Below are 12,106 nucleotides of genomic sequence, written 5' to 3'. Positions count from 1 at the left end.
CCTCTTATAAGAAAATGAATCCCATCATGAGGCTCCATCCTCGTGACCTGATCTGACCCTAATCACCTCCCAGAGGCCCCACCTCCAAATACTACTACACTGGGAGTTAGAGGTTCAACATGTAAATTTTGGGGGTACACAGACATTTAGTCCATAACAACGTCTTTTCATGTATGTTTCCATCTGTATATCTTTGGTAAAGTGTCTGTTCAAATTGTTCAAATCATTTGCCTTTTTTTTTTTTTAATCTAGAAGTTTTGTAATTTGAGCTCCTATATTTAGGTCTATGATCCATCTTGAGTTAATCTTTATATATGGGGTGAAGTAATAGGTCATTTTAAAAATTTTCTTTTCTTGCCTGTGTATGTGTATACATATATACATATATGTGTATATATATAAATGCATAATTGTTCCAGTACTATTCATGTAAAGATTTTCCTTTCCCCATCAAATCACATTGGCACTTTTGTAGAAAATCAATTTGCCATATATATTTAGGTCAATTTCTGGACTCTCTATTATGTGTTATTCTGTTCTGTTGATCTACACAATCTACATCTTTATGTGGATATGTGTATTTTTATACCAATACTATAGTGTCGTGATTACTGGAGGTTTATAACAAGTCTTGAAAGCAGGTAGTATAAGTCCTCCAATTTTTTTTTTTTTTTTGAGATGGAGTTTCAATCCAGGTGGATCACCTGAGGTCAGGAGTTCGAGACCAGCCTGGCCAACATGGTGAAACTACATCTCTACTAAAAATACAAAAATAAGTCCTTCAATTTTGTTCATTTCAAAAATTATTTTGGTTCTTCTAGGTCTTTTTAATTCTTTTGGTTTCTACATAAAATTTAGAGTCAGTTTGTCATTTTCTGTAAAAAGCCTGCTGAAATTTTCAGTTGAATTGTGTTCTTTAGATCGAATTGGGGAAAACTGACAAATATATTGGGGAGCTAAGATCATTGATTTGAGAACATTCTTCTTTTATATAAACATTTAATGCTGGAATTTTTTTTCTAAGAACAGCTTTAGCTGCATCTATGAAAATACTATATGTTGTGTTTTCACCTTCATGAAGTTCTTTCTTTCACCTTCATGAAGTTCAGAATATCTTCTAATGTCAAATGTGACTTCCTCTTTCACTCGGGTTATTTAGAAGTGTATAATTTCCAAATATTTTGGGATTTTTTTCCAGCTATCTTTTGGCACTGGGTTTTGTTGTGGTCAGAGAACATACTTTGTATGATTTAAATCATTTAAAATGCATTATGACTTGTTTTATGTACTGGATTATGGTCTATCTTGGTAAATATTCTGTACGCACTTGAAAAAGAATGTGTGCTCTGCTGTTGTTGGACAAAATGTTTCATAAATGTCAGTTAGTTGGTTGATTATGTTCTTCAGATCTTTTATATCCTTACTAATTTTCTCTCTACTACTTCTATCAATTACTAAGAGAGAAGTGTTAAAATCTTCAACTGTAACTGTATATTTCTCTATTTCCCCTTTCAATGCTATCAATTTTTGTTTCATAACTCATATAAGATTATAGTGTCCTTTTATCTCCTTTATCCCTTGTAATATCTCTTACTCTGAAATCTGCTTTGTCTGATATTAATATAGCCACTCAATCTGTTAGTATTAGCATGGTATATCTTTTTCTATACTTTTAAACCGAGTCTATTTAAAGTAGGTTTCTTATAGACACAAATAACTGTGTCTTTTTATACAAAACCTCTGCCTTTTAATTAGAGGGTTTAGTCCACTTACATTTTTTATTGTGGCAAAATATACCTAGCATAAAGTTAACCATTTTAGTCATTTTAAGTGTACAATTCAGTGGCATTAAGTACCTTCATACTGTTGTGCAACCATCACCTCCATCCATCTCCAAAACTTTTCCTTTTTTTTTTTTCCCTTGCAGTTCAGTTGAACCAGTTTTATTTTTATTTTTTATTTTTTTATTATACTTTAAGTTCTAGGGTACATGTGCACAACATGCAAGTTTGTTACATATGTATACATGTGCCATGTTGGTGTGCTGCACCCATCAACTCGTCAGCACCCATCAACTCGTCATTTACATCAGGTATAACTCCCAATGGCATCCCTCCTCCCTACCCCTCCCCACAATAGGCCCTGGTGTGTGATGTTCCCCTTCCCGTGTCCAAGTGATCTCATTGTTCAATTCCCACCTATGAGTAAGAACATGCAGTGTTTGGTTTTCTGTTCTTGTGATAGTTTGCTAAGAATGATGGTTTCCAGCTGCATCCATGTCCCTACAAAGGACACGAACTCATCCTTTTTTATGGCTGCATAGTATTCCACGGTGTATATGTGCCACATTTTCTTAATCCAGTCTGTCACTGATGGACATTTGGGTTGATTCCAAGTCTTTGCTATTGTGAATAGTGCCGTAGTAAACATACGTGTGCACGTGTCTTTATAGCAGCATGATTTATAATCCTTTGGGTATATACCCAGCAATTGGATGGCTGGGTCATATGGTATTTCTAGTTCTAGATCCTTGAGGAATCGCCATACTGTTTTCCACAATGGCTGAACTAGTTTACAATCCCACCAACAGTGTAAAAGTGTTCCTATTTCTCCACATCCTCTCCAGCACCTGTTGTTTCCTGACTTTTTAATGATTGCCATTCTAACTGGGGTGAGATGGTATCTCATTGTGGTTTTGATTTGCATTTCTCTGATGGCCAGTGATGATGAGTATTTTTTCATGTGTCTGTTGACTGTATAAATGTCTTCTTTTGAGAAATGTCTGTTCATATCCTTTGCCCATTTTTTATGGGGTTGTTTGTTTTTTTCTTGTAAATTTGTTTGAGTTCTTTGTAGGTTCATCTCCAGAACTTTTTCATCAACCCAAACTGAGACTCTGCACCCAGGAAATACTAACTCTCCATTCTCGCCTCCCTCAGTCCATGGTAACCACTATTCTACTTTCTGTCTCTGTGAATTTGACTATTCAAGGTACCTCTAGTCCTATTTACATTTAATGGAATTATTAATGCCATCTTGCTATTTGCCTTGTTCATATGTTTTTCTTATTTCTTTTGGATTGAGAACTTTTTAGCTATGTGAATTTATTTTCATTATTGGCTTACCAGCTGTATTTCTTTATTTTCTTTTCCTAGTGGTTGCTCTAGACTTTATATACACATCTGCATTCACATCCTGTGGTTGCTATAACGAATTACCACAAACTTCTTGGCTTAAAACAGTAGAAATTTATTCTCCCACAATTCTGGAGGCCAGATGTCTGAAATTAAGGTGTTGGAAGGGCCACATTCCCTCTGGAGGCTCTAGAGAGAAAGCTGTTCCTTGCCTCTTCAAGCTTCTGGTGGCTACCAGCATCTCTGGGCTTGTGGGTGCATCGCTTTAATATCTACCTCCACAGTTACTTTGCTTCTTTCTCCGTTTTCTGTCTATCCCTCCTCTGTATGTCTCTTATAAGGGCACTCGTCATGGGATTTAGGACCCACCCAGATAATCCATGATTATCTAATCTCAAGATCCTTAATTTAATTATATCTGCAAAAACCTTTTTTCCAAAGAAGCTAACATTCACAGGTTCTGGGCATTAGCATGTGGAAAAATCTTTTTGGAGGCCACCTTTTAATCTATTATAACATCTTAACTGATTACAGTCTACCTTTAAGTAATATTACTTCCATTTCACTCTTCTGTATCCTATTGTCATGTGTCTCATTTCTATAGAATAAATTTCACAGTATATTATTTTTGCTTAAAAATGTCAATTGTCTTCTTTTGAGGCAGGGTCTCCCTCTGTCACCCAGACTGCAGTACTCACTGCAGCCTCGACCTCCCAGGCTCAATTGATCCTCCCACCTCAGCCTCCTGAGTTACTGGGGCTACAAGCATGCACCACCACACTTGGCTAACTTTTTTGGATTTTTTTTTTTTTTGTAGAGATGGGGTCTCCTATGTTGTCCAGGCTGGTCTCCAACTTCTGGCCTCAAGTGATCCATTTGCCTTGGCCTCCCAGTGTGCTGGGATTACAGGCATGAGCCATGGTGTCCAACCACATCGATTGCCTTTTAAATAGTTTTTTTTTTTTTAATTGAGAAGAAAGTCTTTTATATTTACCCACATACTTATCATTCCTGGTGCTCATTGTTTTGTTTTCCATTTGGTGGTATTTTCTTCTTGCCTAAAAGACTTTCTTTATCATCTTGTGTAGTGTTGGTTATATGAGCTTGTGTACCTACGGAAATAAATTCAGTATTGGTCCTTCCCACTCCAAACAGCTTTCCTGGAGACGCCTTCTGCTTCTAAAATTCCTGTCCCTCCTCCCTAAGGGTCACTCTCCAGTCTCCACTGCAGCTCTAGCCCTGAGCTCCGGACCCACATTTCTTTCTTTTTTCTTTTGTGTGTGGTAAAATACACATAACACAAAATGTACCATCTTACCGTTTTTAAGTGTATTCAGCAGTATTAAGTACATTCCTATTATTATGCAACTGTCACCACCCTCCATCCACAAAACTCTTTTCATCTTGTAAAACTGCAACTCTGCATCCATTAAACAATAACTACCCTTATCCTCCTCCCCTAGCCCCTGACAAGCACTGTTCTACTTTCTGACCTAATCCACATTTTGAACTTCCCAGGGCATAGCTCTGCCTGGGGTACCCACCCCAAGCTCACCACATCCAAGTCAGAACTTGCCCCGTTCTCTAATCCTCACTCTGGAACTTTCCAGCTGGCCTCCCTGTCTTGTCCCTCTGACTTCACTTCTGCACCAGCAGCCAGAGTGTTTTTGTCCTGGGAACCCAGTCTCACTACCATCCTGCTCTAACCTTCCCAGGTCCCAGCCTCCAGGCAGCTTCTGGACTCGGTGCTCTGGTGCTGCTGGCTTTGTGCCCCTCCTGCTCACTGTGTTCTGTCTCCTTCCCTGCCTCAACCTTTCCACACTGCTTCCAGTTATATCCCTGACATCTCTGCGATCTTTCCAAGTCTTTCTGATGCTGTTCTCTCTGCCCAAGATGCCCTCATCCCGCCTGCCCCAGGAACTTGTCATTCAGAAATGGAATGGGGGCATTATTTGAGAAGAGAGTGGGGAAGAGGGTTCACCATGGGACAAGGTGGATGCCTGGGGGCCCCAGGTGCCTGTGGGTGGGTGGAAGAAGTGGTTCCCACAAAGAAGACTAAGACGAGGCAGGAGCAGGGAGCCCTTTCCTCCCCTTAGTTCACTATCCATGGCCTTCGCTCTTTTTCTCTCTTCCTCCATCCTAAGAAATCCGACTCCAGTAGAAGTTGCAGCAGAAGTTGGAAGCAGGATAATTATAGCAAGCTGAACAGGAAGGCGTCCAGGGCCAGAGAAGGAGCTGGCAGCTTGGGCTGGGTGTGCAAACAGCTTCGAAGTGAAGGGAAATGCCTCGAAGGCTGGGGTGCCTCGGAGTTGAGCTGCTTCCCAAAATAATCCAGAGGGCAGCTGTCTTGGAGTCTGAAACTGGGTCTGGCCGCCTGAGCTGCAGGAAGCCCCAGGACTCACACCAGCTCCACTCTGGGAACAGATGGAGCTAGGATTTTTTTTTTTTTTTCTTTTTACCAAAGTCAGCTGGTAAGCGAACAGCTTGTCTAGAGAAAAGTGTGTTCCTGCCCCCATATCTTCTGGCAATGGATCAAGGCTGCCAATGCCATCCCAACCCCCATCCCTGCACCACCAGCCTTCTTTCCTTGTAAGACTTGGGCAGTGGTGAGCAGAGGGGCATCATGGACCTAGAGACACATGAGGTCCCCACCCCCGGGAGTGTAGCCCAGGGAATGTCCTGAGCCCCTAGGTCAATGGGGGACTGGGCTGAGGGGCCTGGCTGGTAAGAAAGTAGATGGTGAAGATGTCCCAGAAATGATTCTTCCAAGAAGAGTCAGCCAATGGAGCTGGGTTGGCCAACAATTGCATGAAGTCATTTATTTATCCACAAGCATTTCATATGGGTTTGTTTATTATTACCTAGAAAGGTGATGCATTAATACCTAGGTGGGTTTTTACAAATGTGCAAAATCACAGTGCACACACCATTTGTAAGAGAACTTCTCCACCTACTGTGTGCAGGTCCAGGGCACAGAGCTGGGTATAAAGAGAGTGCTCAGACCGAGGCTCTATCCTAGGGGAGGTGTGACCCAGGGTGGAAGGGGCTGGGTGGTGCAGTGCTTAGAGTGTGATGCTTGAGTTAGCCCCTGGGGTGTGAATCCTGGGCACATCCTCACCTCACTCTGTGACCCCAAGCAAATCACTTACCTCCCTAAGCCTCAGTTTCCTTCTATGTCAAATGGAGGCAAAAGGAATCTATTCTTTATAGGGCTATTTAAAAAGTTGAGTATCTGGAGAGCTTGAAGCTTGCTGGACACATAACATTCAATAAATGTCAGATGACATCATCGGTGTCATCACCACCACTGTCACCATCATCACTATCACATCATCACCTCCATCATTATCACCATCATCACCATTACATCTCATCATCACCGTCATCATCTCATCATCACCTCCACTGTCACCATCACATTGTCATCACCTCCATCATTATCATCATTGTCACTATCATCACCATCACATCATCATCATCACCATCATCACCACCATTACACTATCACCATCATAACTGCTACATCATCACTATCACTACCATCATCATCATTGTCACCATCACCATCACTGCCACCATCATCACCACTATTGTCACTATCATCACCATCACATCATCATCGTCATCACCATCATCACTACCATCATCATCACCATCACAGTCATCATCACTACAGGCACAAAAACGGTGCTGGAAGTCCCTCCTCCATAGGTCCAGGTGAGGATGCAGTGACATGAGGTTCGTGAGGTTAGAGGCCTGGCACGCCTCTGGCACTCAGAGTTAGGCACTAAAAGGCCAGCTCATCAGATGAGTCTTACCTGGATTTTGTGTCTCAGCTTCTAGGCTTTGCTTGTTGGAGACCCACAGCAGCACCTAGCCCTGGGTAAATACTTGTGGACTGACCCACTAACATGACCTCTTAACTCTCCTGGGTGAGTCAGATCTAGACCTGCTGCTTCAACTTGTAGCCCACCCAGCTGGCCACCCCAGCACTCCAGGATGCCAGTGTTCAAGCGGGGCTCAGCTCTGACTTGAGCCCATCTTCTCGGCCCCTGTGCTGGGCTGGTAGGCTCACCAGCTCAGCTGAAAACACAGGGGCAAATGGAGAACCTATGGCTCCATGATCTCTCTCCTTTCCCCGGCTGTCTGGAGTAAGAGGCAGGTGTGTGATATGGGAAGTCCTGGCTCCAGTCTTACTGGGCCCCTTAGCAGCTGTGTAGTTTTGGACCAGTCCCTGCCCCTTTTGAGCCTGAGTTTCTTCATCTGTAAAATGGAACGATCCTGCCTGCTTAGTTCAACCCCCAGGATGGGAATCCGTCTTAAGGATGAACTGCAATAGTGGTGGGCAGGGTTTTGAAAAGTGCTATCAGCTAAACAATGGCCATGGCTAGCACTGACTGGGGTCTCTACCTTTCTTCAGCAGCCATGGCCCAGATGGCCTGGCCACTCACCAAGCCCATCTCCTCTTCCCGCTGGGCACACAGCTGGACTGCATGCCCCGCCTTCTTTGCAATCCAGCGTGGTCATATAACTGAGTTCTAGTCAGTAAAACGTAAATCAAGTGAAACACAACATTACTGAGCCTGGTCCTCAAACCTGGTCCCCTGCATGACCTGATACTCTGATATTCCCTGATTCTCTGGTGATGCTGACAAGCCTGGTGAGATTGGAAGCCATGTGCTGAGATGCTGGAGCCACAGAGAGAGTCACCCTGGGAGGAGAGCTGCCTGCCAGTCAGGAGCACTCATTTTGAACTGTATATGAGTAAGAAATATTTGAACTCCTACTCATTTGGTGTTTGTTATAGCGGTGGTGTACAAACACTGTAGCACTTGACTAAAACAGCTGCATCAACTCTAATCGTTCATTTTATTTCAATTAGATTTTTTTTTCCTTTCTAGAAGTTTTATTTGCTGCTTTTTCAAAATATCTTGGCCTTTTTGTAGTCTGTTCTTTATTCATATTATTTGTACTTTTGAACCCTTCCTTTAATTCTTTCTATGGATTATCTTCATGTTCTGTTCTGTGTCTGATGACGCTAATATCCAAACCTTTGCAGCTTCACTGTGCTGTCTGTTGTTTACCTTGATGCTTGCTCATGGTGCTTTTCCCCTTGTGGGTCTTTGTGGGTTTTGATTGTGGTCCTTTCAAATTAATTGTGGAGAATTCTTCAAGGCATAGGTTGAAAATGGGAAGCACCAGAGATTATTCATGTCTGCTTCTGCTGGGTGTGTAGGGTCACTCCAATTTGGCTCTTTTATATGCAAATCCTAGCCTAAGGATTTGGGGTCCACACAGCTAGTGTAAAACCCATATTACGGCTGTGGTTATGAGCCCTGGCTGAGCCCATCTGGCTTGTGGTTATGACTCTTTAGGGGAGGTTTTTATTCATTTTTTACTCATGTCCAAGATTGATATAGACAAGAATCCTTGCTTTCCCTTTCTTCAGCCCCTCCTTCCCCATCTTATTTCAATAGTGACAGCACAGTCCTTTGGGGGATACCAGCTTTATGTGGGGTTTCCTGATCGTTTTTCGAGACAAGAGTCTCACTCTGTCCAGGCTAGAGTGCAGTGGTGCGATCTCGGCTCACTGCAACTTCCACCTCCTGGGTTCAAGCGACTTTCCTGCCTCAGTCAGGCTCCTGAGTAGCTGGGACTACAGGTGCCCACCACCACGCCCAGCTAATTGTATTTTAGTAGAGATGAGTTTCACCATGTTGGTCAGGCTGGATTCGAACTCCTGACCTCTAGTGATCTGCCTACCTTGGCCTCCCAAAGTGCTGGGAGGTGTGAGCCACTGCACCCCTCCAGGTTTCCTGATTTCCCTTGCTGGGTGGGCCCTGGCTTTCCTCCCATGCCCAGGGCCATATGTGGTCATGACAAAGGAAGATCAGGTAACCAGGCGTGGCCGAGGTCCCCCAGGCAAAGCCAGCTTTGGCAACTTCTCACCTCTTGGGATTTCACTTTCACTTGTAGTTCTGTGGTTTGTGTTTTCCTTGTTCTTGCTCAGTGTGGTGCATTTTAACACAAACATTATAGATCTCTCTGTATATATGCGCATATAAAATACATTTATATACATACATACATATAAATTATATTTTCCGTTGCTTTGCAGTGGGACTCTTGTTCAGCGATTAAGTCTGCTATACTGTGGAAAATAGAAGCATTCTCTGGTAGCACATAGTAGATTTTTAATAAGCAGCAAAAAGTATCTTTAAAATCCTCCCTCTCCATTTCGAGTCCCCACGTGGAGGCATCTGCTCTCCCACCATCCTCCTCCATTCAGGAAAGCCCTCCCTGTGCCTAGCTCTGTCTCCCAGCCCAGCCCAGCCCCTGAACCAACCAGACAGTGGAGGAGGGGTTGAATTTATCTATAGATAGTCTTCTCCATCACGTCTGTACAGTCGGCCTTCAATGTCTGCGGATTCCACATCTTCAGATTCAACAACCTTGCATCAAGAATATTCAGAAGAAAGGCAGGGCATGGTGGCTCATGCCTGTAATCCCAGCACTTGGGGAGGCTGAGGCGGGTGGATCACTTGAGGTCAGGAGTTTGAGACCAACCTGGCCACCATGGTGAAACCCTGTCTCTACTAAAACTACAAAAATTAGGTATGGTGCGGCAAGCCTGTAATTCCAGCTACTTGGGAGGCTGAGGCAGGAGAATCACTTGAACTCAGGAGGCGGAGGTTGCAGGGAGCCAAGATCATGCCACTGCACTCCAGCCTGGTGACAGAGTGAGACTCTGTCTCCACACACACACAAAAAAATAATAATACAAATTTAAAAATATAGTATACTATTTACTTAGCATTTACATTGTATCAGGATTATAAGTAATCTAGAGATGATGTATAAGTACAAGGGAGGATGTGTGTAGTTTATATGCAAATACTAGGTCATTTTATATCAACGACTTGAGTATTTGTGAATTTTAGTATCCTCGGGGGGTCCTGGAACCAATCCCCAGGATACTGAGGGACAACTGTATACACCAGCCAGAAAAGGTTTTGGTGCTTTCTTCTCAAGGACACAATTAGTGTGGGGTGTGCTGGGAGATGGAATCTTCTGGAAGAGCTGGTCCTGACTCTGCTGGAGGGCAGAGTGGGCTGGGGTAGCTGTTCTGGAAGAAGGAAATGGCCTGAGCCCCAGGGGCTGAGGGAGGCAAGAAACGGGTGTGAGGGAGCCCACAGCCTGAGACGGAGACTCAGCTTCCCTGTGGGCTCACCTGTGGGAGGCAGAGGCCCCAGCTGACCCAGCGCAGCAGGCAGGTTCTACATCAGCATCAGGCAGAGCGGATTTTTTTTTTTTTTTGACAGGGTCTTGCTCTGTTTTTCAGGCTGGAGTGCGGTGGTGAGATCATGGTTCACTGCAGCCTCAACCTCCTGGGCTCAAGCAATCCTCTCACCTCCGCCTCCCGAGTAGCTGGGATGACAGGCATGTGCTACCATGCCCAGCTAATTTTTAAATTTTTTTAGAGATGGGGATACACTACGTTGTCCAGGTTGGTCTCGAACCCCTGGCCTCAAGTGATCCTCCTGCCTCAGCCTCCTGAAGTGCTGGGACTACAGGTGTGAACTACTGTGCCTGGCCAGACAGAGCTTTCTAATGGGCAAGAATGGTATCCATGGCCTTAGAGGCAGTGAATCTCCATAGAGAGGGGTGTCAGCAGAGGGAGGAACCACCTTCTGGGGAGTCTGCACAGGGTTCCGGCCTCCAATGTGCAGGGGAGAATGGGGTGCTCCTAATGTGTTGGGTTCCGCACCCTGGGTCAAGTGCCTTGTTCAGACCACCTTGGGCACAGACCCTATGCCCTGTCCTGTCTGCTCCGGCTGTCAAAATCTGGGCTATGGTGGTCAGACAGGGCCCGTCAGCTGATGTCCATTCACCATTTAGGAGTTCCTGGGGACAGGTAGGATGTCATCGGGACCAAGGGTAAGACCAGAGTCCCTGGGTCGCATAGAAAGCGTCGGTCATGCTATTCCCACGATGCCGCTCAAACCTAATCACACGTCTAACTCATCTAGGGGGTACAGGCAGACTGACTCCGAGGGGACAAGGCCTTTCCCCACTCATAGCTTCGGTCTCCCCCTTCCTTTTAGGGCAGGAGGCTCTGCCCGTGAGATTCCAGGGCATCACCCTCCCTGTTCTGGGCTTCTCAGAAGCAGCCGCCCCACCGACCACCCGCAACACACACACGTCTCTGGCCGATTTCCCTGGGAGCAGCAGCTGACAACAGGGTTCTGCGGTGCTGTGACCGTGGCGGGGTGTGATGCAGTGATGGCTTCCGGAGCAAGGGGCAGGATCCCTAAAGAGCAGAGTGGACTTCCTAGGAGCTGGGGAAACCTCAGAGCTCCTCCCTCCCTCACACGGCAGCTTCCAAGGTACTGGGAGGGCCCCAGTCATGCATGTGCAGTGGCATGGTCTCGAATCACTGCGACCTTCGCCTCCTGGGTTCAAGCGATTCTCCTCCCTCAGCCTCCTGTGTAGCTGGGATTACAAGCTCCCGCCACCACACTTGGCTAATTTTTGTATTTTTAGTGGAGATGGGGTTTCACCATGTTGGCTAGGCTGGGCTTGAATTCCTGACCTCAGATGATCCGCCTGCCTCGGCCTCCCAAAGTGCTGGGATTACAGGTGTGAGCCACCGCGCCTGGCCCACATGGTGTAGTTTCTATACACCTGGTAAGAGGAAAATATCTTTGTGTTTCTTTATTTAAAATGACAAATGGGGCCGGGCGCGGTGGCTCAAGCCTGTAATCCCAGCACTTTGGGAGGCCGAGACGGATGGATCACGAGGTCAGGAGATCGAGACCATCTGGCTAACACGGTGAAACCCCGTCTCTACTAAAAAATACAAAAAACTAGCCGGGCGAGGTGGCGGGTGCCTGTAGTCCCAGCTACTTGGGAGGCTGAAGCAGGAGAATGGCGTGAACCCGGGAGGCGGAGCTTGCAGTGAGCTGAGATCC

General features: G+C 45.1%; 1 protein-coding gene across 10 annotated transcripts in view; it reads left to right on the top strand.

The window, feature by feature from the left end:
* The window catches only part of PARVG (parvin gamma), a 68,476-nt gene that overhangs the window by 30,830 nt on the left and 25,540 nt on the right, over window positions 1-12,106 (top strand). For 7 of the 10 annotated variants that reach the window (XM_033233655.1, XM_033233660.1, XM_033233656.1 and 4 more), the window contains one exon: window positions 11,269-11,642. The exons of 1 other annotated variant lie outside the window; for it this stretch is intronic. In XM_033233655.1, the coding sequence (XP_033089546.1) occupies window positions 11,269-11,627 (359 nt within the window). In that variant the 3' untranslated portion in view covers window positions 11,628-11,642. Of the gene's footprint in view, window positions 1-4,997; window positions 5,122-11,239; window positions 11,643-12,106 lie in introns of those variants that run through there. 2 more of the 10 variants (XM_033233672.1, XM_033233671.1) reach the window with 2 other exon arrangements.

The sequence above is a fragment of the Trachypithecus francoisi genome, unplaced genomic scaffold (genome assembly GCF_009764315.1).
Source record: "Trachypithecus francoisi isolate TF-2019V2 unplaced genomic scaffold, Tfra_2.0 Lachesis_group14, whole genome shotgun sequence".
Classification (NCBI taxonomy): Eukaryota; Metazoa; Chordata; class Mammalia; order Primates; family Cercopithecidae; genus Trachypithecus; species Trachypithecus francoisi.
This window is presented reverse-complemented; position numbering and strand designations above follow the sequence as displayed.